Here is a 25,585-nt window from a genome sequence, read left to right on the forward strand (position 1 = left end):
TTTTTGCGGAAAACAAATCTGAGCTGTCTACACTGGCCCTTTTGCGTCTAATGTATTTATAAAAAGTCTTCTTGTTTCCCTTTATTTCCGTAGCTAGTTTGAGCTCATTCTGTGCCTTTGCCTTTCTAATCTTGCCCCTGAATTCCTGTGCTGTTTCCCTATATTCATCCTTTGTAATTTGCCCTACTTTCCATTTTTTATAGGACCCCTTTTCATTTTTAGATCATGCAAGATCTCATGGTTAAGCCAAGGCGGTCTTTTGCCATATTTTCTATCTTTCCGACACATCAGAATAGCTTGCTTTTGGGCCTTTAACAATGTCCCTTTGAAAAACTGCCAGCTTTCCTCAGTTGTTTTTCCCCTCAGTCTCGATTCCCATGGGACCTTACCTATCAGCTCTCTGAGCTTACCAAAATCTTCCTTCCTGAAATCCATTGTCTCTATTTTGCTGTTCTCTTTTCTACCCTTCCTTAGAATTGTGAACTCTATGATTTCATGATCACTTTCATCCAAGCTGCCTTCTACTTTCAAATTCTCAACTAGTTCCTCCCTATTTGTTAGGATCAGATCTAGAACAGCTTTACCTTTATGATGTCTCCTTAAAAACTGCCAGCTCTCCGAACTTCTTTATCTCTTAGATTTTCTTCCCATGGGACCCTTATCCACCAGTTCTCTGAACTTGTTAAAGTATGCATTACTGAAGTCATTTGTCCTTATTCTGCTGCTTTCATGCCTTTCTTTTCTTGGAATCATGAAATCTGTCATTTCATGATCATTTTCATCTAAATTGCCTTCCACTTTCAGATTTGCTACCAACTCCTCCTTTTTAAAAATCAGAATCAAGTTTAAATGATTTTCCCAATGATTACTCCCTCCACTTTCTAGAACAAAAAGTTGTATGTAACTTACTGGAAATTTTGGACTTTACCATATTAATTTACTTTTCCAGCAGATGTCTGGAGAGTTAAAATCTCCCATTTCTACCAGATCTTGGTTGTTTGTTTTTTTCCCCCTAGAAATGCTTCATTCACCTCATCTTTCTGATTTAGCATCCTTTAGTAGACCTCATACCATGATATCATCCCTATTTTTCTCCCTTTTATTTTTACCCACTCTAATCTACTTTTGGATCTCAGATCAAGTATACATTTTTTTTAATTGTAATGTACCACATCTTCCCTTTCTTCTATGCCTGTCCTTCCTTAACAAGTTATACCCCTCTGTATCCATGTTTCAGTCATGAAATTTATCCCTCCAAGCCTCTGTGACTCCAATTAAGTAATAATTTAGTTATTTTATTTTTCAAACCCTTTCTAGTATAAATAAAATGCATTTTCATGAACCATTAATGTATCTATGGTTCATTGAAAAATATAAAATGAACAGTTTATAAAACAAATGTTCATTTTTCAAATTATAATAATTTGATGATTTTGTAAAGAATTCTTCACTCAGCTCTATTAGTTACATGCAAAGCTGAAAATATGTAGCGTTCAGTTGATTTAATTTAGCTTTGTGTGCTGCAGTATCATTGAATTAAAGTTAATAGATTAATATATTTCAAAGCCAGTAGGGTCCACTGTGATGATCTAGTCTGGGAGCACGAGGGCAAAATATGGCCCTCAGGCCAGATCCGGCCTGTCAAACATTCAGATCTGGCCCACCATGGTCCTCAGAGCTGCCAATGTCCCATGTAGCGCTGCAGCAGGCAGGGAATCTGCCGGAGGGTCCTGCTGGCCAAGAGTCACCTACTGTGGTAAGCACCTCCTGATCAGAACCTATACCTGGCACCCCATTCCCTCCCCCAACTCTCTGCCTCAGGTCACAACCCAAACCCTATGCATCACCTCCTGCATTCCTGCCCATGGCCACAACTCTCTCCCAGACCATACACCTCTCCTACATCCATCTCCCAGGTCAGACTCCTCTCCTGCCACCCATACCCCCTCCTGGACCCTGTACCTCAATCCCCAGCCCCAGGTCACAATCCTCTTCTTCACCCAAACTGCCTTCCAGATCCCACACCCCTTCTTGCACCCAAATCCCCTAACCTGAGCTCTGTTCTGCACCTAACCTCCAAAGCTGGGTGGCCAGAGAGCAGTGGCTGTTGACCAGGTGCCCAGCTATGAAGGCGGCACCCTGCCAGCAGCAGAGTACAAGTAAGGCTGGTAGTACAGCAACCACTACCCCCTACAATAACCTTGTGACTCCTCCACAGGTCTCGTTTGGGGTCAGGACCTCTATGCTTACAACACCATGAAAATATATGATAATGAAATTGGCCAAAATGGACCGAATTTGGTGAGGCCTTAGTTATCAGCAAATGTTATCAGTGATGCTTTAATGGTTTCTTTCATGTCATTGATAAAAATGTTAAATAGCACTGGGATCCTGTGGAGCCCCATTGCAAACACACCCATTCAATTATGAATCTCCATTACTTTTAGAGTTTGAGACTTATTGATGTAGCCAGTTTTTAATCCATTTACTGTGTGCAATGTTAATTTTATATCTTTCTGGTTTTGTTATCAAAATGTCTTGAATGCAAAACCAAATACCTTAAAGAAATCTAAGTATATTATATCAACACTATAACCTACCCTCTACAGCACAAGTAAGAGCCTCTTTTTAACCAGACATAAGAGAGGGTCACATTGTTGCATCTAGAAAATTCTCATGTAATCTCTCTTTCAATTTAGATATTGACATTGAAAGTACGCTTATTAAGTTTGCAGATGATACCAAGCTGGGAGGGGTTGCAACTGCTTTGGAGGATAGGGTCATAATTCAAAATGATCTGGACAAATTGGAGAAATGGTCTGAGGTAAACAGGATGAAGCTTAATAAAGACAAATGCAAAGTGCTCCACTTAAGAAGGAACAATCAGTTTCACACATACGGAATGGGAAGCGACTGTCTAGGAAGGAGTACGGCAGAAAGTGATCTAAGGGTTATAGTGGACCATAAGCTAAATACGAGTCAACAGTATGATGCTGTTGCAAAAAAAGCAAACATGATTCTGGGATGCATTAACACGTGTGTTGTGAGCAAGACATGAGAAGTCATTCTTCCGCTCTACTCTGCGCTGGTTAGGCCTCAGTTGGAGTATTGTGTCCAGTTCTGGGCATCGCATTTCAAGAAAGATGTGGAGAGATTGGAGAGGGTCCAGAGAAGAGCAACAAGAATTATTAAAGGTCTAGAGAACATGACCTATGAAGGAAGGCTGAAAGAATTGAGTTTGTTTAGTATGGAAAAGAGAAGATTGAGGGGGGACATGATAGCAGTTTTCAGGTATCTAAAAGGGTGTCATAAGGAGGAAGGAGAAAACTTGTTCATCTTGGCCTCTGAGGATGGAACAAGAAGCAATGGGCTTAAACTGCAGCAAGGGAGGTTTAGGTTGGACATTAGGAAAAAGTTCCTATCTGTCAGGGTGGTTAAACACTGGACTAAATTGCCCAGAGAGGTTGTGGAATCTCCATCTGTGGAGATATTTAAGAGCAGGTTAGATAAATGTCTATCAGGGATGGTCTAGTCAGTATTTGGTCCTGCCTTGAGGGCAGGGGACTGGACTCAATAACCTCTCGAGGTCCCTTCCAGTCCTAGTATTCTATGAATTTATGATTCTCCTTCTGTCCCTCTTCTTATCCTTTGCTGTTCCTTTCAGCCAATGGGTATTTTCTCCATCCTGGAGGAGGAGTGCATGTTCCCCAAGGCAACTGACGTTTCTTTCAAGAACAAGCTCTATGACCAGCATCTTGGCAAGTCCAACAACTTCCAGAAGCCCAAGCCTGCCAAAGGAAAGGCTGAGGCCCACTTTGCCCTGGTGCACTACGCTGGCACTGTGGACTACAACATCACCGGCTGGTTGGAGAAGAACAAGGACCCACTGAATGAAACAGTCATTGGGCTGTACCAGAAATCGTCAATGAAAACACTGGCTTTGCTCTTTGCCACATATGGTGGAGATGCAGGTAATCACATTCCTCCACAATATCCAATGTACACAGAGATACCTCTTCTAGAATCACAGAAGGGACATAAAACAATTAAAATGAATTTTCTTTCTCTGTCATCGTGCAGAAGGTGGTGGCAAGAAGGGAGGCAAGAAGAAGGGTTCCTCTTTCCAGACCGTCTCTGCTCTGTTCAGGGTACAGTACAGTGTTCATTTTCACTTTCACTTTCACTATGAAGGTGGGTAGGAAATTTCCTTTAAATCTAAAAAGTCTATTGTCCCAGTGGTCTCAGCTATGAACGTTTTAAGTCAAAAAAGCCTCTCTCAGTTGGATCATCTAAAGTCCATCAAGAGTGGAGGAAGACACCTGATGGCTAAAGTACTTGGGCCAGATGCTGTTCTTAATGGGAGTAAATCAGTAGGGTTAAATTCTGGCCACTATGTGCTACAGGTTGAACCTCTCTAGTCTGGCACGCTTGGGACCTGACTGGTGTCAAATGTAAGAATTTGCTCAGCCATGGGAGGCCACTATTGCCAAGCAGCATTCCCAACACTTCCACTTCTTGTGGGGCTCTTAGAAGTCACTTAGAGTAAATTATAGGTAAGTAACAGCACAGAACACTGAGGGTATGTCTACACTACAAAGTTAGTTCGAACTAACTTTAATAGGCGCTACACTAGCGCTCCGCTAGTTCGAATTTGAATCGAACTAGCGGAGCGCTTAGTTCGAACTAGGTAAACCTCATTCCACGAGGATTAAGCCTAGTTCGAACTAGCTAGTTCGAATTAAGGGGTGTGTAGCCCCTTAATTCGAACTAGTGGGAGGCTAGCCCTCCCCAGGTTTCCCTGGTGGCCACTCTGGCCAACACCAGGGAAACTCTATGCCCCCCACCCGGCCCCGGACCCCTTAAAGGGGCACGGGCTGGCTACAGTGCCCGTGCCAGGTGCAAGCCTGCCAGCACCCAGCCAGCAGACCCTGCACCTGGCACGGCACAGAGCCACCCACCCGATGTCCCCCAGCCCACCCCCTCTTCCCGGGACCAGGCTGGCGGCTCCCGGGAGCTTGCCCTGGACCGCAAGAGGCAGGCACCTTCCTGGGCTAGTGCGGACATCGTGGACCTCATCCATGATCTCTGCACTAGGCACAGGAAAGTGGCCGTCTAGGGCAGGAGAGCTGCCAGCCTGGCCACCCAAGAGCAGGTGTGCATGAAAATCAAGGGGGTCCACTGAGACCCCCGACCCTGAGCCCTGAGCTTACAATGGCCGTCCTGGGTCAGACCAAAGGTCCATCTAGCCCAGTAGCCTGTCTGCCGACAGCGGCCAACCCTAGGGACCCTGGAGGGGATGGACCGAAGACAGTGACCAAGCTATTTGTCTCGTGCCATCCCTCTCCAGCCTTCCACAAACTTTGGGCAGGGACACCACTCCTACCCCCTGGCTAAGACTACTCCATGGACCCAACCTCCATGACTTGATCTCACGTCCCTTTCAACTCTGTTCTAGTTGTAGCCTTCACAGCCTCCTGCAGCAAGGAGTTCCACAGGTTAACTATTTGCTTTCTGAAGAACAACAACTTTCTCTTACTAGTTTGAAGCCTGCTACCCATTCCTTTCCTTTGGTGTCCTCTAGCCCTTCTTTATGGGAACTCAGGAAGAACTTTTCTGAATGCACCCTCTCCACCCAACCCCTGCTTTTAGAGACCTCTATCCTGTCCCCCCTCCGTCTCCTCTTTTCTAAGCTGAACAGTCCCAGTCTCTGTAGCCTCTCTTCATATGGGACCTGTTCCCAACCCCTGATCATGTTAGTTGTCCTCCCCTCTCCCAGCCTTTCTCTTCCCCTCTCCCACCTCCTTTTCCCAGTCTCCCCCAGTTTTATTCAATAAAGACAGAGTCAATGTTGGAAGAAACGTTATCTTTATTTTGTACATCAATAAGAAGGGGGGCTAGGGAAGGGTAAGTGGAAGGAGGTGAGGGAGGAATGGGGTACGAGCCCCCGATGGGGAGGACTGGGCTGGCTCTGCGGGCTTCTGGGGGTGGAAGCTCTCCTGCAGCCCCCCGATTGCCCCCTCTCCCCAGATGGCAGCCTGCGGCAAGTGCAGCCGGGCTGATGGCCGAGTGGTGTGATGTGCCCAGTGTGGGTACTCCGGGCACTCCAAGCCAGAACTTCTTTGCAAGCGGGGCACCCCTTAGAACTGTGTGTCCGGGGTGGGGGTCGGGACCCTTTAAGCGCAGCCCTCGGCTAGCCTGAGACAGCAGCTCCACACTCTAAGTCCTCCTCTGATGCCCTGCCGGCACTGCTTCCGGCCATCCTTAAGCCCTGTTCAGGGTTCACTCAGTGTGGACATGCTAGTTCAAATTAGCAAAATGCTAATTCGAACTAGTTTTTAGTTCTAGACGCGTTAGTTCGAACTAACTTTGTAGTGTAGACGTACCCTGAGAGCCAGGACAGGTGGCTGTAAATAAACTTTATGGGACCATGAAAAATGTGGCCATAGCCATGATAAGTGGATATCTGGCTAACTAAAATCATGCAGGCCGCGGATGCTACCGACCAGAGTGTGCCAGACTAGAGAATGTGTCGTATGAACGGGGAAATCCGTAGAAGGAGTAGGGCTTCAGGTGGGTCCAAGACCACCTACTCTCCAGCAACTAGCACAGGGAATATGGCAGAGGGAAAGAGGCATGGCTGAGCTAATGTCTGGAAGTCAGTATAAGCTGTTGGTGCTACAGGCACTTGGAACTGTGTCTCAGGGCAGCCTTCAATAGCTAACAGTGCAGCTTCCCTGCTAATCTGTGCCAAGGGCAGTAGAGATGGGCGCAGTGACTGCATTTCTGTTCTGTGGCACAGCTACTCTGAATATACACAAGTGCAGTGGAAAGCAGAGTCCATCCTTTTGTCTGCTCCCCCAGGCTGAAGGTGTCAGAAACAAACACACCAAACCAAATCAGTCTTAAGAGAACCCTCCTCCTCCCTGAGATGCTGTTAAGGGGTTTAATATCCCCATCCCTGCATCCTTCACTTTCAGTGGAAATTGTTACAGGGCTATGTGCAGCCTTCTATTCAGCTCTGGATTTCAAGGGCGGTATATGGCACACATTGCCTACTGAGTGTATTGTTTGTTACCTTGTTTGGCTACTGCACCTGCTCCCTACCTTGCTCATCCCTGCAGCATTCTCCACATGTAATGAACAGAAAGACGTACCTTGCTCAGAATGACAGACTGATGTTTGCAGATAATCATCTGTCTTTGCGAATTTCATCCTCAGTCCTTGTGGCTGTTTCCCATCAGTTGATGTCCCTGTCTTGGTTCCCTTTTCCAGCTTGCTCAACTAGTGCTGCTTTCACAATTTTATATCTCACTTAAACAACTGTAACAAAAAACAGGACTATGCAGCACTGTAAAGACTAACAAGATGGTTTATTAGGTGATGAGCTTTCGTGGGCCAGACCCACTTCCTCAGATCAAATTGTGGAAGAAAATAGGCATGACCATATATACCAAAGGGTACAATCAAAAAAAGTGAACACATATAAAGAGGACAAATCAAATTTCAGAACAGAGGGGGGATGAGGGGAGAGGGAAGGTAACTGTCTGTGAGCTAATGATATTAGAGGTGATAATTGGGGAAGCTATATTTGTAATGGGTAAGGTAATTAGTGTCTTTGTTAAGACCCTGGCGTAAAGTGTCAAATTTACGCATGAATGACAGTTCAGCGGTTTCTCTCTCAAGTCTGGTGTTAAAATGTCTTTGAAGCAGGATGCAGGTAATCAAGTCGTTGAGACAATGCCCTTTCTGGTTGCAATGGCAAGAAACTGTTTTTTCTTTGTGATCCTGTCTGATATCCGTTTTGTGTGCATTGATTCTTTGGTGAAGCGTCTGAGACGTTTGTCCAGTGTACATAGCAGATGGACACTGTCGGCACATGATGACATAAATTATATTTCTGGATGCGCAGGAATATGTGTTCTTGATCTTATAACTGATTTGGTTAGTTCCAATAATGGTGTCAGCAGAGTAAATATGTGGACAAAGCTGGCAACGGGGTTTGTTGCAAGGAAAAGTTCCAGGGTTGGTATTAGTGTGGTATGTCCTGTGGTTGTTGGCAAGACATTTACCTTCCGTCCCCCCTCATCCCTCCTCTATTCTGAAATTTGATTTGTCCTCTTTATATGTGTTCACTTTTTTTGATTGTATCCTTTGGTATATATGGTCATGCCTATTTTCTTCCACAATTTGATCTGAGGAAGTGGGTCTGGCCCACGAAAGCTCATCACCTAATAAGCCATCTTGTTAGTCTTTACAGTGCTACATAGTCCTGTTTTTTGTTTCAGCTAGACTAGACTAACACGGCCACATCTCTATCACTATTAAACGACTGTGTTCAAGATCCAAAGGAAGAGGGCACCTCAGCATAGAATGACTCCAGCTGGCAAGTTCTGCAAGCTAATCTGTTTACATTTGTTATGTGCATGGTCCCGTTATAACAGGTTTACTCTGTCTGTAAGTGCATAACATTGGCTAACCTAAACCTCTGCTTATGGTGTCACAGGAGAATTTAAATAAGCTGATGAGCAATCTGAGAAGCACCCATCCACACTTTGTGCGCTGTATCATTCCCAATGAAACGAAGACACCAGGTAAGCGTCTCTGCCACACAGAGATCTTAGTCAGAAGCAGCCGTTCCCTCTGGGCTACACAATCACGTACTAATTCATGCTGTGATTTGTTAAGGTGCCATGGAACATGAACTCGTACTTCACCAGCTCAGGTGTAACGGCGTGCTGGAAGGGATCAGAATTTGCAGGAAAGGATTCCCCAGCAGAGTTGTTTATGCAGATTTTAAACAGAGGTCAGACTCATTCCATAACAATGATATAGTCACTGCAGCACCCAGAACATGCTGTGTTTATAGAAGACATTGGAAGTAATTTAGAACCAAATTGATGGAGTTTAAAAAGTAGGAAAAGTGCCAGACTTTTCCTGCACATGGAGCAAGGAAAGGGGTGGGTGAGAAGTGGAGTGGCCATGCCATGTACATTAATAACCCTTTAAATACCATAAAGCTGAATTTCATGATGGGTATGTCTGTGGAAACTCAGAATAGGGGCTTCATGAGAGAACAATGTCAGTGGCAGTGACATGACCAGTGCATCACAGAATTCGGTGACCCACTGAATCACAGCTCTGGATAGCGTGGGTGTCATGGGAAATAGCTACAACTAATTGTCATGGGCTGAATTAGCAGCATCAGCTAGAATGCACTGATGAACAGTTCAATCTCTCGGGTTTGGCTGAAGGATTCCCTGTCTCCCCAGACATGCATGCATATTTGCAAACATGAAGTTCTTTACATAGAGATTGTGAAACTTGTTAGACTGACAGCTCTGGAGACCATTTTCCTCTCTGCATGGGGGGTAGTTAGTATAAATGCACTGAAAGCAGTGATACTTCCAGTTTTCAAGTATCAGAGGGGTAGCCATGTTAGTCTGAGGCACCTTATAGACTAACTGGAGTGTAGGAGCATAAGCTTTCGGGGGCAAAGACGCACCTCGTCAGATGCATGTCAGCTGACGAAGTGGGTCTTTGCCCATGAAAGCTTATGCTCCTACACTTCAGTTAGTCTATAAGGTGCCACAGGACTCCTCGTCACTTCCAGTTTTATCACTTTGCTTCCTTCTGACCTGAAATGTCATCCCAAAGCATAAGAAGGAAATTCTTTCCTCACAGCTCCATTCATTCCTTAATTCAGCTGTGGGGAATCCCAGCAATGGGGCCAGTCAGGAATGTGACATTGTGATTATAGTTTTAGGAATGTTAGCATTGTCAAATTCTGTTTCTTCCTACAGATACAGGATTTTAAATGCGAGTGCTATTCCCGAAGGACAGTTCATGGACAGCAAAAAGGCTTCTGAGAAACTACTTGGGTCCATTGATATTGATCAGACCCAGTATAAATTTGGTCACACCAAGGTACACACACTGTCTGATTCAAACACTGTCTATTTGTGTTCTGTCCAGAATGAAAGTGATGTTCTGTAACACTCTCTTCCTTAAGGTGTTCTTCAAGGCAGGACTTCTGGGTCTTCTGGAGGAGATGAGAGATGATAAACTGGCACAGCTGATCACCCGCACACAAGCCATGTGCCGTGGCTTCCTGATGAGAGTGGAGTTCAAGAGAATGATGGAAAGGAGGTAGCAATAAACTGTGTCTGGTCTCTTGGGTCTGTGCTCAAGCCCCAGAGGTGAAATGAACAAAATGATAGGATATGCTCCTTTTCTCTCAGGCTAAATTAGATCTCATTAACCCACTGGATCAGTGTGTGAGAGTTTGGGAGTAGAGCTGGGTGAAAATATTCAGACAAATAGTTTCTTTGGTGGCAAATGCAGTTTCACATTGACCCAAGGAAATGTCTGAGCAAGATTCACAAGGGGACATAGGTGCCCATCACAAAGCAGAGGGAGCCCCTCAAATACTTGTTAATAGAGCACCTGGGAGTAAGAGATCCAGGTTATAATCCTCACTTGGAAGTATCAACATGGACATGGGTCTTCATTCCTACAGGTGAGTGCCATAGTCACCAGGTTATAGGCAGAGCCCTCCCAAATTCATGGTGCATTTGGGTCAATTTCACAGACATAGGATTTTAAAAATCGTAAATTTCATGATTTCAGCTATTTAAATCTGTCACTGTATGGTGCTGTAAATATCTGGGTTGCCTGGTTATTGTGGGGAATGTTGCAGTACTGCTACCTTTACATCTACGCTGCTGCTGACAGCGGAGCTGCCTTCAAGCCTGGGGAGCTTGAGAGCAGTGATGGATGGCCCACCTCTGAAGAGACAGCCACCACTAGCAGCAGCGCACTGCCACCTTTACCTCTGTGCTGCTGTCTGCAGAGCTGGGGCCCCAGTCAGCAGCCTCCACTCTCCAGCTGCCCAGCTCTGAAGGCAGTAGCACACAAGTAAGAGAGGCACAGTGTGGCTTTGCCACCCTTATTCTGTACTGCTGCTAGCAGGGTGCTGCCTTCAGAGCTGGGTGCCTGGACAACAGCTGCCACTCTTCGGCTGCCCAGCTCTGAAAGCAGCACCGAAATAATGGTGGCGATATCATGATCCTCCCACTAAAATAACCTTGTGACCTTCATATAGCTCCCTTTTGGGGTAGGCTCCCCAAATTTAAGAAATGCTGGTCTCCCATGCGAAATCTGTATAGTATAGGGTAAAAGTAAACAAAAGTCCAGATTTCATGGGGGCAGACCAGATTTCACCGTCCGTGATACATTTTTCATGGCTGTGAATTTGATAGGGTTCTAGTTATAGACTATTCAGGTGGGAACAAAGCTGGTCTCTCTTGCTAAAACTTTCCATTTAGTATAACCAATTAAATTAGTACAGAAAGAGAGACTTGAACACAGCTCCACCCCCTTGTAGGTGAGAGCCGAATCCTCAAGCTCCAGAGGTCTCGGTGGTCTTTTAAGAAAGACTGAAATGTGAGAAGGATGTGTTTTGTTTAATTCAAAAGGAAATTTTCCAACTTTTTCAGTTCACTGAAAATTCCAAAGAAAACCCCAAGTTTAACCCAGCCTGAATGTTTTTTGACTGGGGACTGGACTTGATGACTTTTCAAGGTCCCTTCCAGTTCTAGTGCTCTATGATTCTATGAATTTATTGTTCAGAACTTCCAGTGAACCAACAAATCAGTTATTTGCCCAGCTCTCTCTGGGAGTGTGGTCTGGCATAACTGGTATGCCAAGGAACAGGGAGATATAGGAAAGTGAGCATTAGACAAGAGGTGGCCAACTTTAACTTACAACTTTCAGTTCTGCACTTGTATGCTGCATTCTTTGTGGCTCCTAAGCATGAGAGTTGAATCTCTCCAGAGTTACATAGGCTCTGAAACACTCATCAGAATGAGTGGGTTAGTTACAGATGGGGTGTATGAAGAGGGAGTGAAAACTCCATCCTGGTACGTGAGCATGAACCTACAAGAACATGCATTAATTCAGCATGCCCACTGAGGAAACCAAGAGCAGAATTTTACACCCCCTAGACTTTCTAAGACTCAAGTAACCCAGATTTTGTAACCCTTAGAATAGTCCTTTTTCATGTGATTGGTCCCATCTGAACTCAAATGAGGATACTTGACTGCATAAATGCCATTGACAATTAGCAGCATTGCAGAATATGGCCTTTGCACTCACATAGTTTGGCCAATAACACTGATCATATATCTGTATTGCATTATAGAGAGTCTGTCTTCTGTATCCAGTACAACGTTCGCTCATTCATGAATGTCAAGCACTGGCCCTGGATGAAGCTCTACTTCAAGATCAAGCCCTTGCTGAAGAGTGCTGAATCTGAGAAGGAGATGGCCAACATGAAGGAGGAGTTTGAGAAAACCAAGGAAGAGCTTGCTAAGTCTGAGGCCAAAAGGAAGGAACTGGAGGAAAAGATGGTGAGCCTGCTACAGGAGAAAAACGACCTGCAGCTCCAAGTGCAGTCTGTGAGTATCGCCAACCAATTCAACCCTTATTGCACACTGGAACAGTCCAAGCTGAAAGTTCCAAATGCAACTTTCCCAGGAAGCAGCACATTACCAGCACTGGGCAGGGGCACTGGAGCAATTTGTGTAGTAGGGTGTAGGCACTAAACCAAACTGTAAACTCTGTATATGATGGAAACCACTTCAAGCCTTGAGGTGTGGCGGCAGCACCCCCACATTTCAATTCCAGCACCTATGGTACCGGGATCTGTTTTTCACCAGGACAAAATATTTCCAGTGTTTAAAACAGTGGTGGACAGACTATGTCCCAAGGGCTGTATGCGGTCCATTGTGGTTCTGTGTGTGGCCCGCGAGATGTTTTGTTTACAGTTGCCCATGTACAGAGTTGCCAGATTCTGCTGGTTTTCATCCACATGGTTTTTTTCCTACTGGTATTACTAAAGTGACACACACACAAAGCAAGTGCACATGAAGTGATGTGCATGCTGATTGCCAGGGCTCGACAATTAGTGTAATCTACTCACCCGTGGCGAGTAGATTACAAGCCGGCACAGCCGCGCATCACAGTGAGCACGGTCTGCGCATGCGCAACGTGCCGAACCATGCAGCTGGTCAGTGGGGCTTTCCACTGCTTGGCGAGCTCTGCTGATTGCACACAACATTGACTGTGAGAATTGTCTGCTCCCTGTCCAGCCAATCAAAGTGCTGCTCAAGTTCATTCAGCACACCCCACAAATTCTAGTGATAATAGTGACAAATTTTTAAAGTACTTCTACACAAATGCTAAAAGTCTAAATAATAGGATGGGTTCCTTGTTTTAAAGGAGGATATTGATATAATAGGCATTTTCTTGTGCAATTAGAAAAACTAGTCTATCTGGGGAGAATGTCTTGGTTACGACAATTTTGAGGGCCACTGAGCTGAAAGAGGGCCACTCATTAGGAAATTAGGCTACTCCAGTCATTAGGAAAAGGCAGGTGTTAGTAATGGGGGAGTTAATCATTAGAAACATAGATAGTTGCGTTTGTGATGACTGGGAGAACCATATGGTGACTTGCCTGCCTGTTGCGAAGGTTGCAGCTCTCTCGAGACATCTAGATAGACTTATGTGTAGTGTTGGGGAGGAGCCAGTGGTCGTGGTACATGTAGGTACCAATGACATAGGGAAGGGTAGGAGAGACATTCTTGAGGCCAAATTTAGGCTGCTAGGAAAGAGATTGAAATCCAGGACCTCTCTGTAGCATTCTCTGAAATACTTCCAGTTCCACGTGCAGGGCCAGGTAGGTAGGCAGAGCTTCAGAGACTCAGTGTGTGGATGAGATGATGGTGTAGAGAGGAGGGGTTTAGATTTATTAGGAACTGGGGAAACTTTGGGATGGGGTAGCCTATACAGGAAAGATGGGGTCCACCTAAACCAAAATGGAACCAGACTGCTGGCACTTAACATTAAAAAGTCTGTAGAGACATTTTTAAAATAAGAGCTGAGTGGGGGAAAGCCGACCGGTGTGGAGGAGCACATGGATTGAACAGACACATCTATTAATAGAGATTCTATATGTTCTAGTCAAGAGGAGAGGATGGAAGGATGAAAAAGAGTCTAACACATCAGGAAACGGCAGACAGAAAAATAGTGACAAATTTTTAAAGTGCTTATACACAAAAGCTAGAAGTCTAAATAGTAAAATGGGTGAACTGGAGTACCACATTTTAAAGGAGGATATTGATATAATAGGCTTCACGGAAACTTGGTGGAATGAGAACAATCAATAGGACACAGTCATACCAGGATACAAAATATATCAGAAGGACAGAACAGGTCATGCTGGTGGGGAGTGGCACTGTATGTGAAAGAAAATGTAGAATCAAATGAAGTAAAAATCTTAAATGAGCCAAAATGTCCCATAGAATCTCTATGGACAGTAATTCCACGCTCCAGTAGTAAGAATATAGCAATAGGGATCTATTATTGACAAAAGCAGACTGTGAAGAGCTTCAGAAAGATCTCTCCAAACTAAGTGATGGGGCAACAAAATGGCAAATGAAATGTAATGCTGATAAATGTAAAGTAATGCACATCGGAAAAAATAGTCCTAACTACACATACAATAGCTTCAGAAGGGGAGCCGAGTTAGTCTGTAACAGGAAAGACTTAAAAACCAACCAATAGTCTAGTAGCCCCTTAAAGACTAACAAAACATGGAGATGGCATCATGAGCCCACGAAAGCTTATAATACCATCTCCATGTTTTGTTAGTCTTTAAGATTCTACTAGGCTATTGGTTGTTTGGTGCATAACTGGTTGGATAACCATTCCCAGAGCATTGCTATCAATGATTCACAGTCATGCTAGAAAGGCTTACTGAGTGGGGTTCCACAGGGATCAATTCTGGGTCCAGTTCTGTTATGATTTAAATAATGGCATAGAGTACACTTACAAAGTTTGCAGCTGATACTGACCTGAGAACCAGTGCAAGTGCTTTGGAGGACAATATTATTCAAAATGATCTGGACAAACTGGAGAAATGGTCGGAGGTAAATAGGATGAAATTCAATAAGGACAAACACAAAGTGCTCCAATAAGGAAGGAACAATCAGGTGCACGCCTACAGAATGGGAAATGACTGTCTTAGTTCGGCTTAACTGTTACACCTCATTGCAGGAGGAGTAACAGTTAATGCGATCTAAGGACTTAGTTCAGATTAACTTCTGACTGCCGCGTGTAGCCGCAGGCAGGCAGTTCGAACTAAGGGGATTTAAAAATGGCGCCCACCCGGGAACATGCACATGAAGCCCGGGATATTTAAATCCCGGGCTTCATTTGCAAGTTCGAATGCCTACATTAGCCACCCTAGTTCGAACTAGGGGGCTAGTGTAGACATACCCTAAGAAACGAGAAGTAACTCTTCCACTCTACTCCATAGTGATTAGGTCCAAACTGGAGAATTGTGTCCAGTTCTGAGCACCGCATTTAAGGAATTATGTGGACAAATTAGAAAAAGTCCAGGGAAGACCAACAAAAATGATTAAAGCTTAGAAAACATGACTTATGAGGGAAGATTGAAAGAATTGGATTGTTCAGTGGGAAAAGAGAAGACTGAGAGGGGACATAACAGCTTTCAAGTACCTAAAAGGTTGTTACAAGAGGGAAGGAGAAAATTTATGGGCTTAAATTATGGCAAGGAAGGTTTAGGTTTGACATTAAGACAAACTTTATAACTGTCAGGGTGGTCAAACACTGCAATAAATTGACTAGGGTTTGTGGAATCTACATCATTGCAGATTTTTAAGAGCAGGTTATACAAACACCTGTCAGGGATGATCTAGATGGTGCTTGGTCCTATCATGAGTGCAGGGGACTGAACTTGATGGCCTCTTGAACTTCTTTCCAGTTCTATGACTCTACCATTCTGTGATTCTTAGACAAGCTTTTTGAAAGATTAGTCCTTAGTTTTAATATTATGCAGATGCAAATGAAAGCAATGTCCTGCTAGAGCGTCTGGCATCATGGCATCTCACTGACTTCCGTGGGGTTCTCTGGGTGCAGAGTTCTCCCATATGGAGTCAAATGAAATCATGGTCTCCATGTAAATGTACCTGTTTGCAGGAGCTAGCCTGAACTTTGAAATTCAGAGTAAAGCCATATTGAGCTACCAGAGGCCTAAAAATATTTGCCAAATTTATGACTAAATATTTGCAAAATATTTTTTAATTGTTTTGTGTTGAAGACAGAGACATTTCAAGCCAAATGGTTGTTTATTGGAAGAATATTATGAGTAACTGAAAATAGGAATTATCAGAGGCAGTGAAAAACAACGAGACAAAGAACAGTGAAATAAAAAAACAAAACACTTTTAGAAAAGACCCTAATAATGGTTCCCCTACAGGAATCTGATGGCTTGGCGGATGCTGAGGAAAGATGTGACCAGCTGATCAAAACCAAAATCCAACTTGAAGCTAAAATTAAGGAGCTGACTGAAAGAGCAGAGGATGAGGAGGAGATGAACGCTGAACTGACAGCCAAAAAGAGGAAACTGGAGGATGAATGTTCAGAGCTAAAGAAAGATATTGATGACCTCGAGTTAACATTAGCCAAGGTTGAAAAGGAAAAGCATGCCACAGAAAACAAGGTATGTGCCAAAATCTCTAACACACGTTCTAAAATATGGACTAGTCCTTTCACACACACTAACCTTTTAATCCGTGGTCTTTAATTACCTTTGTTCAACCTGAAAGGTGAAAAACCTCACTGAGGAGATGGCAGTGCTGGACGAGACCATCGCTAAACTAACCAAGGAGAAGAAAGCACTCCAGGAGGCCCATCAGCAGACCCTGGACGACCTGCAGGCAGAAGAGGACAAAGTGAACACACTGACCAAAGCAAAAACCAAGCTGGAGCAGCAAGTGGACGATGTAGGCACAACAACAAGTGGGGAGGATACAACCAGTGTGAAGTTAGGCTCTCGTTAGCAGAGATTTCATGGCCTTTTTCTATTTAGCTTGAAGGGTCACTGGAGCAAGAGAAGAAACTCCGCATGGACCTTGAAAGAGCCAAGAGGAAACTTGAGGGAGATTTGAAGCTGGCCCAGGAATCCACAATGGATTTAGAAAACGATAAACAGCAGCTGGAGGAAAAACTGAAGAAGTAAGTATGGATTGCAGGGGGTGTCATGGCACCATGCAATTATGTTTGGATTTGGTTCTGGCACTAACTGTTTTTGTTTGTGTGTGTGAAAAGGAAAGACTTTGAAATAAGTCAGTTCCAAAGCAAAATTGAGGATGAGCAAGTCCTAGGCATCCAGCTCCAGAAGAAGATCAAAGAATTGCAGGCAAGTCATAATTTCTTTCTCTTCTGGCCTTCAGAACAAGTTCCATTAGAAGGAAGCGATCTTTCTTAACTGTGGTCTTAGGGTGATATAGCTATGTTGGTCAAGGGTTTGAGAGAACCACGTCTGGGACTGACACAGCACTGCTGACCTAGCCCTCAGTGCAGAGAAGCTGTGTTGGTGGAAAAAAGCTCCCATCAATGTAGGTGCTGATGAGAGCAGGGAGAAAGGAGGGACAATTGTACCAGGGCCCCAGTACATCTTTAAGCTGTGTGTAAATAAAGTAAATTGGAAAGAGGTGAACCCAATTAATACAATATACCCGCAAGCCAAAGAAATTTCTTGTATCAAAATAGGCAGCATCTCTTCAACAGTGCTGTGACCACATAATTCTGTCAACAGCCCATTACAAAAAGGTTGTGGACACATTGGAGAAAGTCCAGCAGGGGACAACAAAAATGTTTAAGGGGCTGGAGCACATGAGTTATGAGGAGTGGTTGAGGGATTTGGGTTTATTTAGTCTACAGAAGAGAAGAGGGAGGAAGGATTTGATAACAGCTTCCAACTACATAAAGGGGAGTGCCAAAGAGGATGACTTAGGGTATGTCTACACTACAGCACTAATTCCAACTAACTTAATTCAAATTAGTTAATTCAAACTAAGCTAATTCGAATTAGTGCATCTAGACCTAAAAACTAATTTGAATTAGCGCTTTGCTAATTCGAAATAGCATGTCCACATTGAGTGGACCCTGAACCAAAGTTAAGGCTGGCCGGAAAGAAGTTAAGGCTGACCCTGAATCGAAGTTAAGGCTGGCTGGCAGGGCATCAGGTTAGGACTTAGAGCGTGCAGCTGCTGCCTCAGGCTAGCCGAGGGCTGTGCTTAAAGGGACCCGGCCCCCATCCCAAACAGACAGTTCTCAGGGTTCCCTGCTTGCTTGTCTAACTCGATGAGGGACAGCAAAGCAGTCCTGGCTTGGAGTGCCCTGAGTGCCCGCACTCGGCACATCACAGCACTCGGCCATCAGCCCAGCTGCACTTGCTGCAGGCTTCCACCCCGAGGAGCCCACAGAGCCACCCCAGTCCTCCCCATCGGGGGCTCATGCCCCATTCCTCCCTCACCTCCTTCCACTTACCCCTCCTTAGCCCCCCTTCCTGATCTAAAAAATAAAGGACACGTGTGTTCAAAAATAGAAACTCTCTTTATTTAACAATACTGGGAGGGGGGATTAACCTCTGGGGAGACTGGGAAAAGGAGGTGGGAGAGGGGAAGAGGGTGGGTGGGAGAGGGGAGGGGGAAACCTGGGAGGAGGGAGCTGGAAGGGGGAAGCCAGGGGAAGGAGGAGGGGAAGTATAAAACTATGGTACGCCATATCTTCAGTACTGTGTACAGATGTGGTCTCCTCACCTCAAAAAAGATATTTTGGCCTTGGAAAGGGTTCAGAAAAGGGCAACTACAATGATTAGGGGTTTTGAACAGGTCCCATATGAAGAGAGGCTAAAGCGACTGGGACTTCTCAGCTTAGAAAAGAGGAGACTGAGGGGGGATATGATAGAGGTCTATAAAATCATGTGGTGTATGGAGAGGGTGAATAAAGAAAAGTTCTTCATTAGTTCCCATAATATAAGGACTAGAGGACACCAAGGCCGTGTCCAGACTCAGGGTTTTTTTCGGGAAAAGTAGCCTTTTCCCAAAAAAACTTCCCCTGCGTCCAGACTCAAGCCGCGTTCTTTCGAAATTATTTCGAAAGAACGCGGCTTTTCTTTCTATGGCGGTAAACCTCATTTCACGAGGAAGAACGCCTTCTTTCGAAAGTTCCTCTTTCGAAAGAAGGCGTTCTTCAATGTAAAAAGGCCGTCTTCGAAAGAGAGCATCCAGACTCGCTGGGTGCTCTCTTTCGAAAAAGCGGATTTCTCTTTCGAAAGATCCGCCTGCAGTCTAGACGCGATCTTTCGAAAGAGGCTCTTTCGAAAGATGCTTTCGAAAGAGCCTCTTTCGAAAGAAGCCTGCAGTCTAGACATAGCCCAAATGAAATTAATGGGCAGCAGGCTTAAAACTAATAAAAGAAAGTTCTTCTTCACAAAGCAAATAGTCAACCTGTGGAACTCCTTGCCACAGGAGGCTGTGAAGACTAGGACTATAACAGAGTTTAAAGAGAAGTTAGATAAATTCATGGAGGTTGGGTCTATGGAGTGTTATTAGCCAGGGGGTAGGAATGGTGTCCCTGGCCTCTGTTTGTGGAAGGCTGGAGATGAATGGTATGAGACAAATCGCTTGGTCATTGTCTTCGGTCCATCCCCTCCAGGGTACCTGGTGGTGGCCGCTGTCGGCAGACAGGCTACTGGGCTAGATGGACCTTTGGTCTGACCCAGTACGGCCATTCTTATGTTCTTATGTTCTAAGCTCAAGGCTCAGGGTCGGGGGTCTCACTGGACCAACTTGATTTTCATGCAAACCTGCTCCTGGGTTTGCATGTGGCCTCTGGTGGCCAGGATGGCAGCCATGCGGCTGTAGACGGCCGCGTTCCTGTGTCTAGTGCAGAGATCGTGGATGTTGAAAGCCTCCCCCCAAACCTCGATGAGGTCCATGATCTCTGCACTAGACCAGGCAGGCGCCTGCCTCTTGCAGCCCCGGGCAGGCTCCTGGGAGCCGCCAGCCTGGTCCTGGGAAGAGGTGGAGGGCTTGGTGGCAGCGGGTGGCGGGCTCATGCTGTGCCAGGTGCAGGGTCTGCTGGTTGGGTACTGGCAGGCTTGCAACTGGCACAAGCACTGTAGCCAGACCATGCCGCTTTAAGGGCTCCGGGGCCGGGAGGGGGGCAGACGAGTTTCCCTGGTTTGGCCCAGAGTGGCCACCAGGGCAAGCTGGGAAGGGCTAGCCTCCAACTAGTTCGAATTAAGTGGCTACACAGCCCTTAATTTGAACTGGTTAATTCCAACTAGGCGTTAGTCCTCGTAGAATGAGGTTTACCTAGTTCGAATTAAGCGCTCCGCTAGTTCAATTTAAATTTGAACTAGTGGTTTGTATGTGTAGCACCCATGAAAGTTAATTTGAACTGATGGCTGTTAGTTCGAATTAACTTTGTAGTGTAGACATACCCTTAGTTAGGATTGGTCCTGCTTTTAGCAGAGGATTGGACTTGATGTGCTGAAGTTTCTTCCAATCCTGTGATTCTATAATTCTACAACCCAAATTTCTCTCAGGGCAGTAGAATCCTGAAGTAGCTGCCTTCTCTCAGGAAAGCGTTGTTCCTTTGCCACCAGAAATCCCTTGTATCAATGTAGGCAGCATTTCTTTAACGGTGCTGTGCCCACATAACTGTCAACAGCCCTATTGGTGTCGTCCCTGTGGAGAAGCCACAGCCTTATTGTTTCCTGCTCTTCCCTAGGCCCGTATTGAGGAGCTGGAGGAGGAGATAGAGGCTGAACGTGCCTCCCGGGCGAAAGCAGAGAAGCAGCGGTCGGATCTCTCCAGGGAACTTGAGGAGATCAGTGAGCGCCTGGAAGAAGCTGGTGGGGCCACAGCGGCTCAGATTGAGATGAACAAGAAGCGGGAGGCAGAATTCCAGAAAATGCGCCGAGACCTTGAAGAGGCCACTCTGCAGCATGAAGCCACATCTGCCGCCCTCCGGAAGAAGCACGCGGACAGCACAGCAGAGCTGGGGGAGCAAATCGACAACCTGCAACGTGTCAAGCAGAAGCTGGAGAAGGAGAAGAGTGAACTGAAGATGGAGATTGACGACCTGGCTAGTAACATGGAGACTGTCTCCAAAGCCAAGGTACAGAGTCACATATGGAAAATACTGTCTGTAGACTAAGTGATATTGCAGCTGACACGTAAAGAGGATTTAAGTTTAATTATATCAAATTTAGATGTAAGCAGATGTAAAAGAAGGGTAAGAGTTCTACATAGAATCCTATGAGTTGATGTATAGCATTTTAGCAAATTTATTATGATAAATAAGTGGTACATTTTGTCTATAAGAACACAATGTGAGATTAAATAAAGTCTGAGGCTGACAGCCAATGTTTCCTAAAGAAAGAAAATTTGCAGTCCTAATGGCTGTGTCTAGACTGGCCAGTTTTTCTGGAAAATCAGCCGCTTTTCCAGAAAAACTTGCCAGCTGTATACACTGGCCACTTGAATTTCTGCAAAAGCACTGACTTCCTACTGTAAGAAATCAGTGCTTTTTGCGGAAATACTATGCTGCTCCCATTCGGGCAAAAGTCCCTTTTGCGCAAAATTTTTGCGCAAAAGGGCCAATGTAGACAGCTGAGATTTGTTTTCCGCAAAAAAACCCTGATCGCGAAAATGGCGATTGGGGCTTTTTTGTGTAAAAGCGTGTCTAGATTGGCCACGGACGCTTTTCTGCAAAAAGTTCTTTTGCGGAAAAGCGTCTGTGCCAATCTAGACGTGCTTTTCCGAAAATGCTTTTAACGGAAAATCATGCCAGTCTAGACATAGCCAATGTGTCTATGTTCATTTGTTGAGGTTAGCACCATACTAAATGGGAAGTGACTGTCTAGGAAAGAGCATTGCAGAAAGGGATCTAGGGGTCATAGAGGACCACAAGCTAAATATGAGTCAACAGGAGGACACTGTTGCAAAAAAAGCAAACATCATTCTGGGATGCATTAACTGGAGTGTTTTGAGCAAGACTGAGAAGTAACTCTTCCGCTCTCATCTGCACTGATTAGGCCTCAACTGGAGTATTGTGCCCAATTCAGGGAACCACACTTCAGTAAAGATGTGGAGAAACTGGAAAAGATCAAGAGAAGAACAACAAACATTTTAAAGTTCTAGAAAACATGACCTATGAGGGAAGATTGAAAGAACTGGTTTTGTTTAGGTTGGAAAAGTGAAGACTGAGAGGGGACATGATGCCAGCCAGGGGCAGCCCGTGGATGTAGGCAACCTCGGCAGTTGTCTAGGGCACCGTGTTTAACGCGGCACCCAATGATGAGGTCATGCCATTGAGGGCTATGGAGGCGGGGGCACCGATCGCGCATTCCACCTAGGGCGCCAGTTGCCTGCAGCTCTCCTCGAGCCGCTCCTGATAGCGGCTTTCACATATCTAAAAGGATGTTACAAGGAGGAGGGAGAAAAAATATTCATATTCTCCTTAACCTCTAAGGACAGGACAAGAAGCAATGGCCTTAAATTGCAGCAAGGGAGCTTTAGGTTGGACATTAGGAAAAAACTTCCTAACTGTCAGGGGGTATGTCTACACTATGACCCTAGTTCGAACTAGGGTGGTTAATGTAATCATACGAACTTGCAAATGAAGCCCGGGATTTGAATTTCCCGGGCTTCATTTGCATGTTTGCCGGGCGCCGCCATTTTTAAATGTCCGCTAGTGCGGACTCCGTGCCCGCGGCTACACGCGGCACGAACTAGATAGTTCGGATTAGGCTTCCTATTCGGCTTAGGTAGTTCCGATTAGGCTTCCGTTCCACGAGGCGTACAGATAGTTCGGAATAGGAAGCCTAATCTATCTAGTTCGCGCCTCATGTAGCCGCAGGCACGGAGTCCGCACTAGCGGACATTTAAAAATGGCGGCGCCCGGCTACATGCAAACATGCGTCATCTGCAAGTTCGTATGACTACATTAACCACCCTAGTTCGAACTAGGGTGATAGTGTAGACATACCCAGGGAGCTTAAACACTGGAGTAAAATATCAAGGGAGGCTGTGAAATCTCCATCATTGGAGATATTTAATAGCATGTTAGATAAACATCTATCAGAGATTATATAGATGGTACTTGACCCTGCCATGTGAGCCAGGGACTGGAACTGAGGATTCTATGTTAGCAGTAAAGACCTTCAAAGTTATTATTACCTGGAAACTTTAATTAAATTTTTAAAATTTAAATAATACAAGAAAAAATAAAACTTTTGCAAATTATTTGTCTCAACATCATTCCTTTTGCTTTCTCGTCTTTTTCTTGTCTGTCCTCCCTTCCCTCCCCGCTGATCATTGTAAAGTTTTGTTAATGGTAAGTAAGCAAGTGATCTCAGAATGCAACAGAGCCAGGTGTGTAGCCTTTTTTGTCCGTTTCACACCTTGCAGGCAAACCTTGAGAAGATGTGCCGCTCTCTGGAAGATCAGCTGAGTGAGGTTAAGACAAAGGAAGAGGAGCACCAGCGCTTGATCAATGACCTGAGCACTCAAAGAGCTCGTCTACAGACAGAATCAGGTAGGACACTTCTAAGTGTTTGCTTCAAGATAGAAATGTGGCCAGTCTATGCCTCAGAATTGGGATACTTCCGACAATGGTGGATTTCTCTCTCTGTGGCTTAGAATGGCAGGTAGCTTCTATGTGACGCTTATAAGCACTCTAGATGAGCATATGTCAGGTAGAAGTCCCCCCTTGAATACTGCATGTGAATGGAATAAAGGCAGAACAATTTTTATTTTATTTTTAACACACAATTGAGTACCCTGTTACCACTGCTACTGCTAAGAATAAAAAGAAAGAGAGAGGGAAAGACACACTAATAACATTTGCAGAAAAAACGGACATGGTGAGAGTTGTAAAACACAGCAAGGATAAAAGTAAGAGAAAGGAGCTAGAGATTAGGAAGATGAGAATGATAATAACAGATGGTGCTTTTTGCAAGAGTCAAGGAATAGCTTTACGGCGCAAGAAGCAAAGGTAACAACTGAGTGTAGACACTCAAATGCAAGGCCACTAGGTCAAGTTCTGTAAACCTTGGGCTTAAGTGCAGTGTGGACTGATCTCTAGTGACAGGTGGATACGTTATTATTTCCAAAGTTCCAGTTATATGAAAAAGCTATGCTAAGTCCTATGGTGACCTGAGGTTCTGAAAGCAACTTTACTGTCAACAGTAAAAGAAAGCAACCAAATCTCATTGCAGAGCTAGCAGATTATTTGGGTTTGGCTGGCTGAGGCATGCATTTTAGTTCTGGGGGGACTGAGCTCTATTGTGTGTGGCTGTGCAGTACGATGCAACCTTCCGCTCAACCCTGAAATCAAATCCATGGTCCAGCACTGAAATCAGTAAGTGCGAGAGGGAAAGGTTTGTGATTCAGATGCATTCTCCACATTTCTCAGACAGATGGATTAATAATCATTAGAGTCTTGGCACAATCCCAGCTGACTAAGTGATATTGTCATATTTACAGACTGCATATCACATGCAGTGTCTCTAATTTAAGGAAGATGAGGGCTCCAATTTCCCCAGTGCAGAAGATCCTCAAATCCTTTAACCCAGCTCTGACCAAGGGGCGGAAGGCACAAGTCATGAGAAATCATTTAATAAGCTAATAACGTACAGTGTGACTAAGTGATCAGCTAGTTTATTTGAATGGAAATGTGAAGGTGAGGGAGGCATAACTAGCACTATTGGAAAACCTTCCTCACAGCAAGCTGCAGTCAGCTTCCACGGGTCTAGAAAATGACATGGGAATAAAAAAGGCTACTGCAAAATGTAGGGAATAAGAGATGGGCAAAGATGGATGATGTAAGAGGAGCTTCCCATACCATTAGCATATGATTTTGTCTCATTTTTGTGAAAAAGAAGCATTTCCATAATTTTCAGTTGAATAACATTAAATCTTACTATTTCACTTTGTCTTTTTTAGGCGAATTTGCACGTCAGGTAGAGGAGAAAGATACATTAGTTTCTCAGCTCTCAAGAGGCAAGCAGGCTTTCACGCAACAGGTTGAGGAACTGAAGAGGCAACTAGAAGAGGAGATAAAGGTAAGGAATTTTCCAACAACACTGTCTTGATCTGGAGGTTGTAGGATTCGTTTGATGCCTGATCTATCGTCTACAAAGGTTTATATGCTTTAACGCCGTATAAAATCATGCAGATTTGGAAACAAGGGTGGGCAATCACCTATTTAATCTACCAGCACAACCCCTACAAATGCAGGTAAATTTCCTGCACTGTGTTTATATTCAGCCGGATCAGCATTAAACGTTCCCTATACACTCTGATGTTTCTATCACTCCATCAGCTGATGGCGCTCACTCTCAGAGGGATTCCCAGGACATTTAGCTACACCACTGTGTTGCTCCTGTTGTTTCTCCAGGCTAAGAACGCGTTGGCCCACGCCTTGCAGTCTGCTCGCCATGACTGCGACTTGCTCCGGGAGCAATATGAGGAGGAGCAGGAAGCCAAGGGTGAGCTGCAACGCACCCTGTCCAAGGCCAACAGTGAAGTGGCCCAGTGGAGAACCAAATACGAGACGGACGCCATTCAGCGCACAGAGGAACTGGAAGAGGCCAAGTAGGTGCTGGGGTGGGAGAAGACTCAAAGATGTCAGTGATAGGAACAGA

At 44.9% G+C, this 25,585-nt stretch overlaps 1 protein-coding gene across 1 annotated transcript in view; it reads left to right on the plus strand.

The window, feature by feature from the left end:
• LOC102445983 (myosin heavy chain, skeletal muscle, adult) overlaps positions 1-25,585 on the plus strand; it is a 43,775-nt gene that overhangs the window by 12,395 nt on the left and 5,795 nt on the right. The window contains exons 16-30 of the mRNA XM_006130512.5: positions 3,665-3,971; positions 4,081-4,148; positions 8,504-8,591; positions 8,686-8,803; positions 9,801-9,924; positions 10,010-10,146; positions 12,200-12,455; positions 16,340-16,582; positions 16,689-16,865; positions 16,952-17,097; positions 17,191-17,281; positions 20,665-21,054; positions 23,349-23,475; positions 24,885-25,003; positions 25,339-25,535. Coding sequence (XP_006130574.2) covers positions 3,665-3,971; positions 4,081-4,148; positions 8,504-8,591; positions 8,686-8,803; positions 9,801-9,924; positions 10,010-10,146; positions 12,200-12,455; positions 16,340-16,582; positions 16,689-16,865; positions 16,952-17,097; positions 17,191-17,281; positions 20,665-21,054; positions 23,349-23,475; positions 24,885-25,003; positions 25,339-25,535 — 2,588 coding nt within the window. The remainder of the gene's footprint in view (positions 1-3,664; positions 3,972-4,080; positions 4,149-8,503; positions 8,592-8,685; positions 8,804-9,800; positions 9,925-10,009; positions 10,147-12,199; positions 12,456-16,339; positions 16,583-16,688; positions 16,866-16,951; positions 17,098-17,190; positions 17,282-20,664; positions 21,055-23,348; positions 23,476-24,884; positions 25,004-25,338; positions 25,536-25,585) is intronic.

This window comes from Pelodiscus sinensis, chromosome 20 (assembly GCF_052426305.1).
Source record: "Pelodiscus sinensis isolate ZL-2025 chromosome 20, ASM5242630v1, whole genome shotgun sequence".
Classification (NCBI taxonomy): Eukaryota; Metazoa; Chordata; order Testudines; family Trionychidae; genus Pelodiscus; species Pelodiscus sinensis.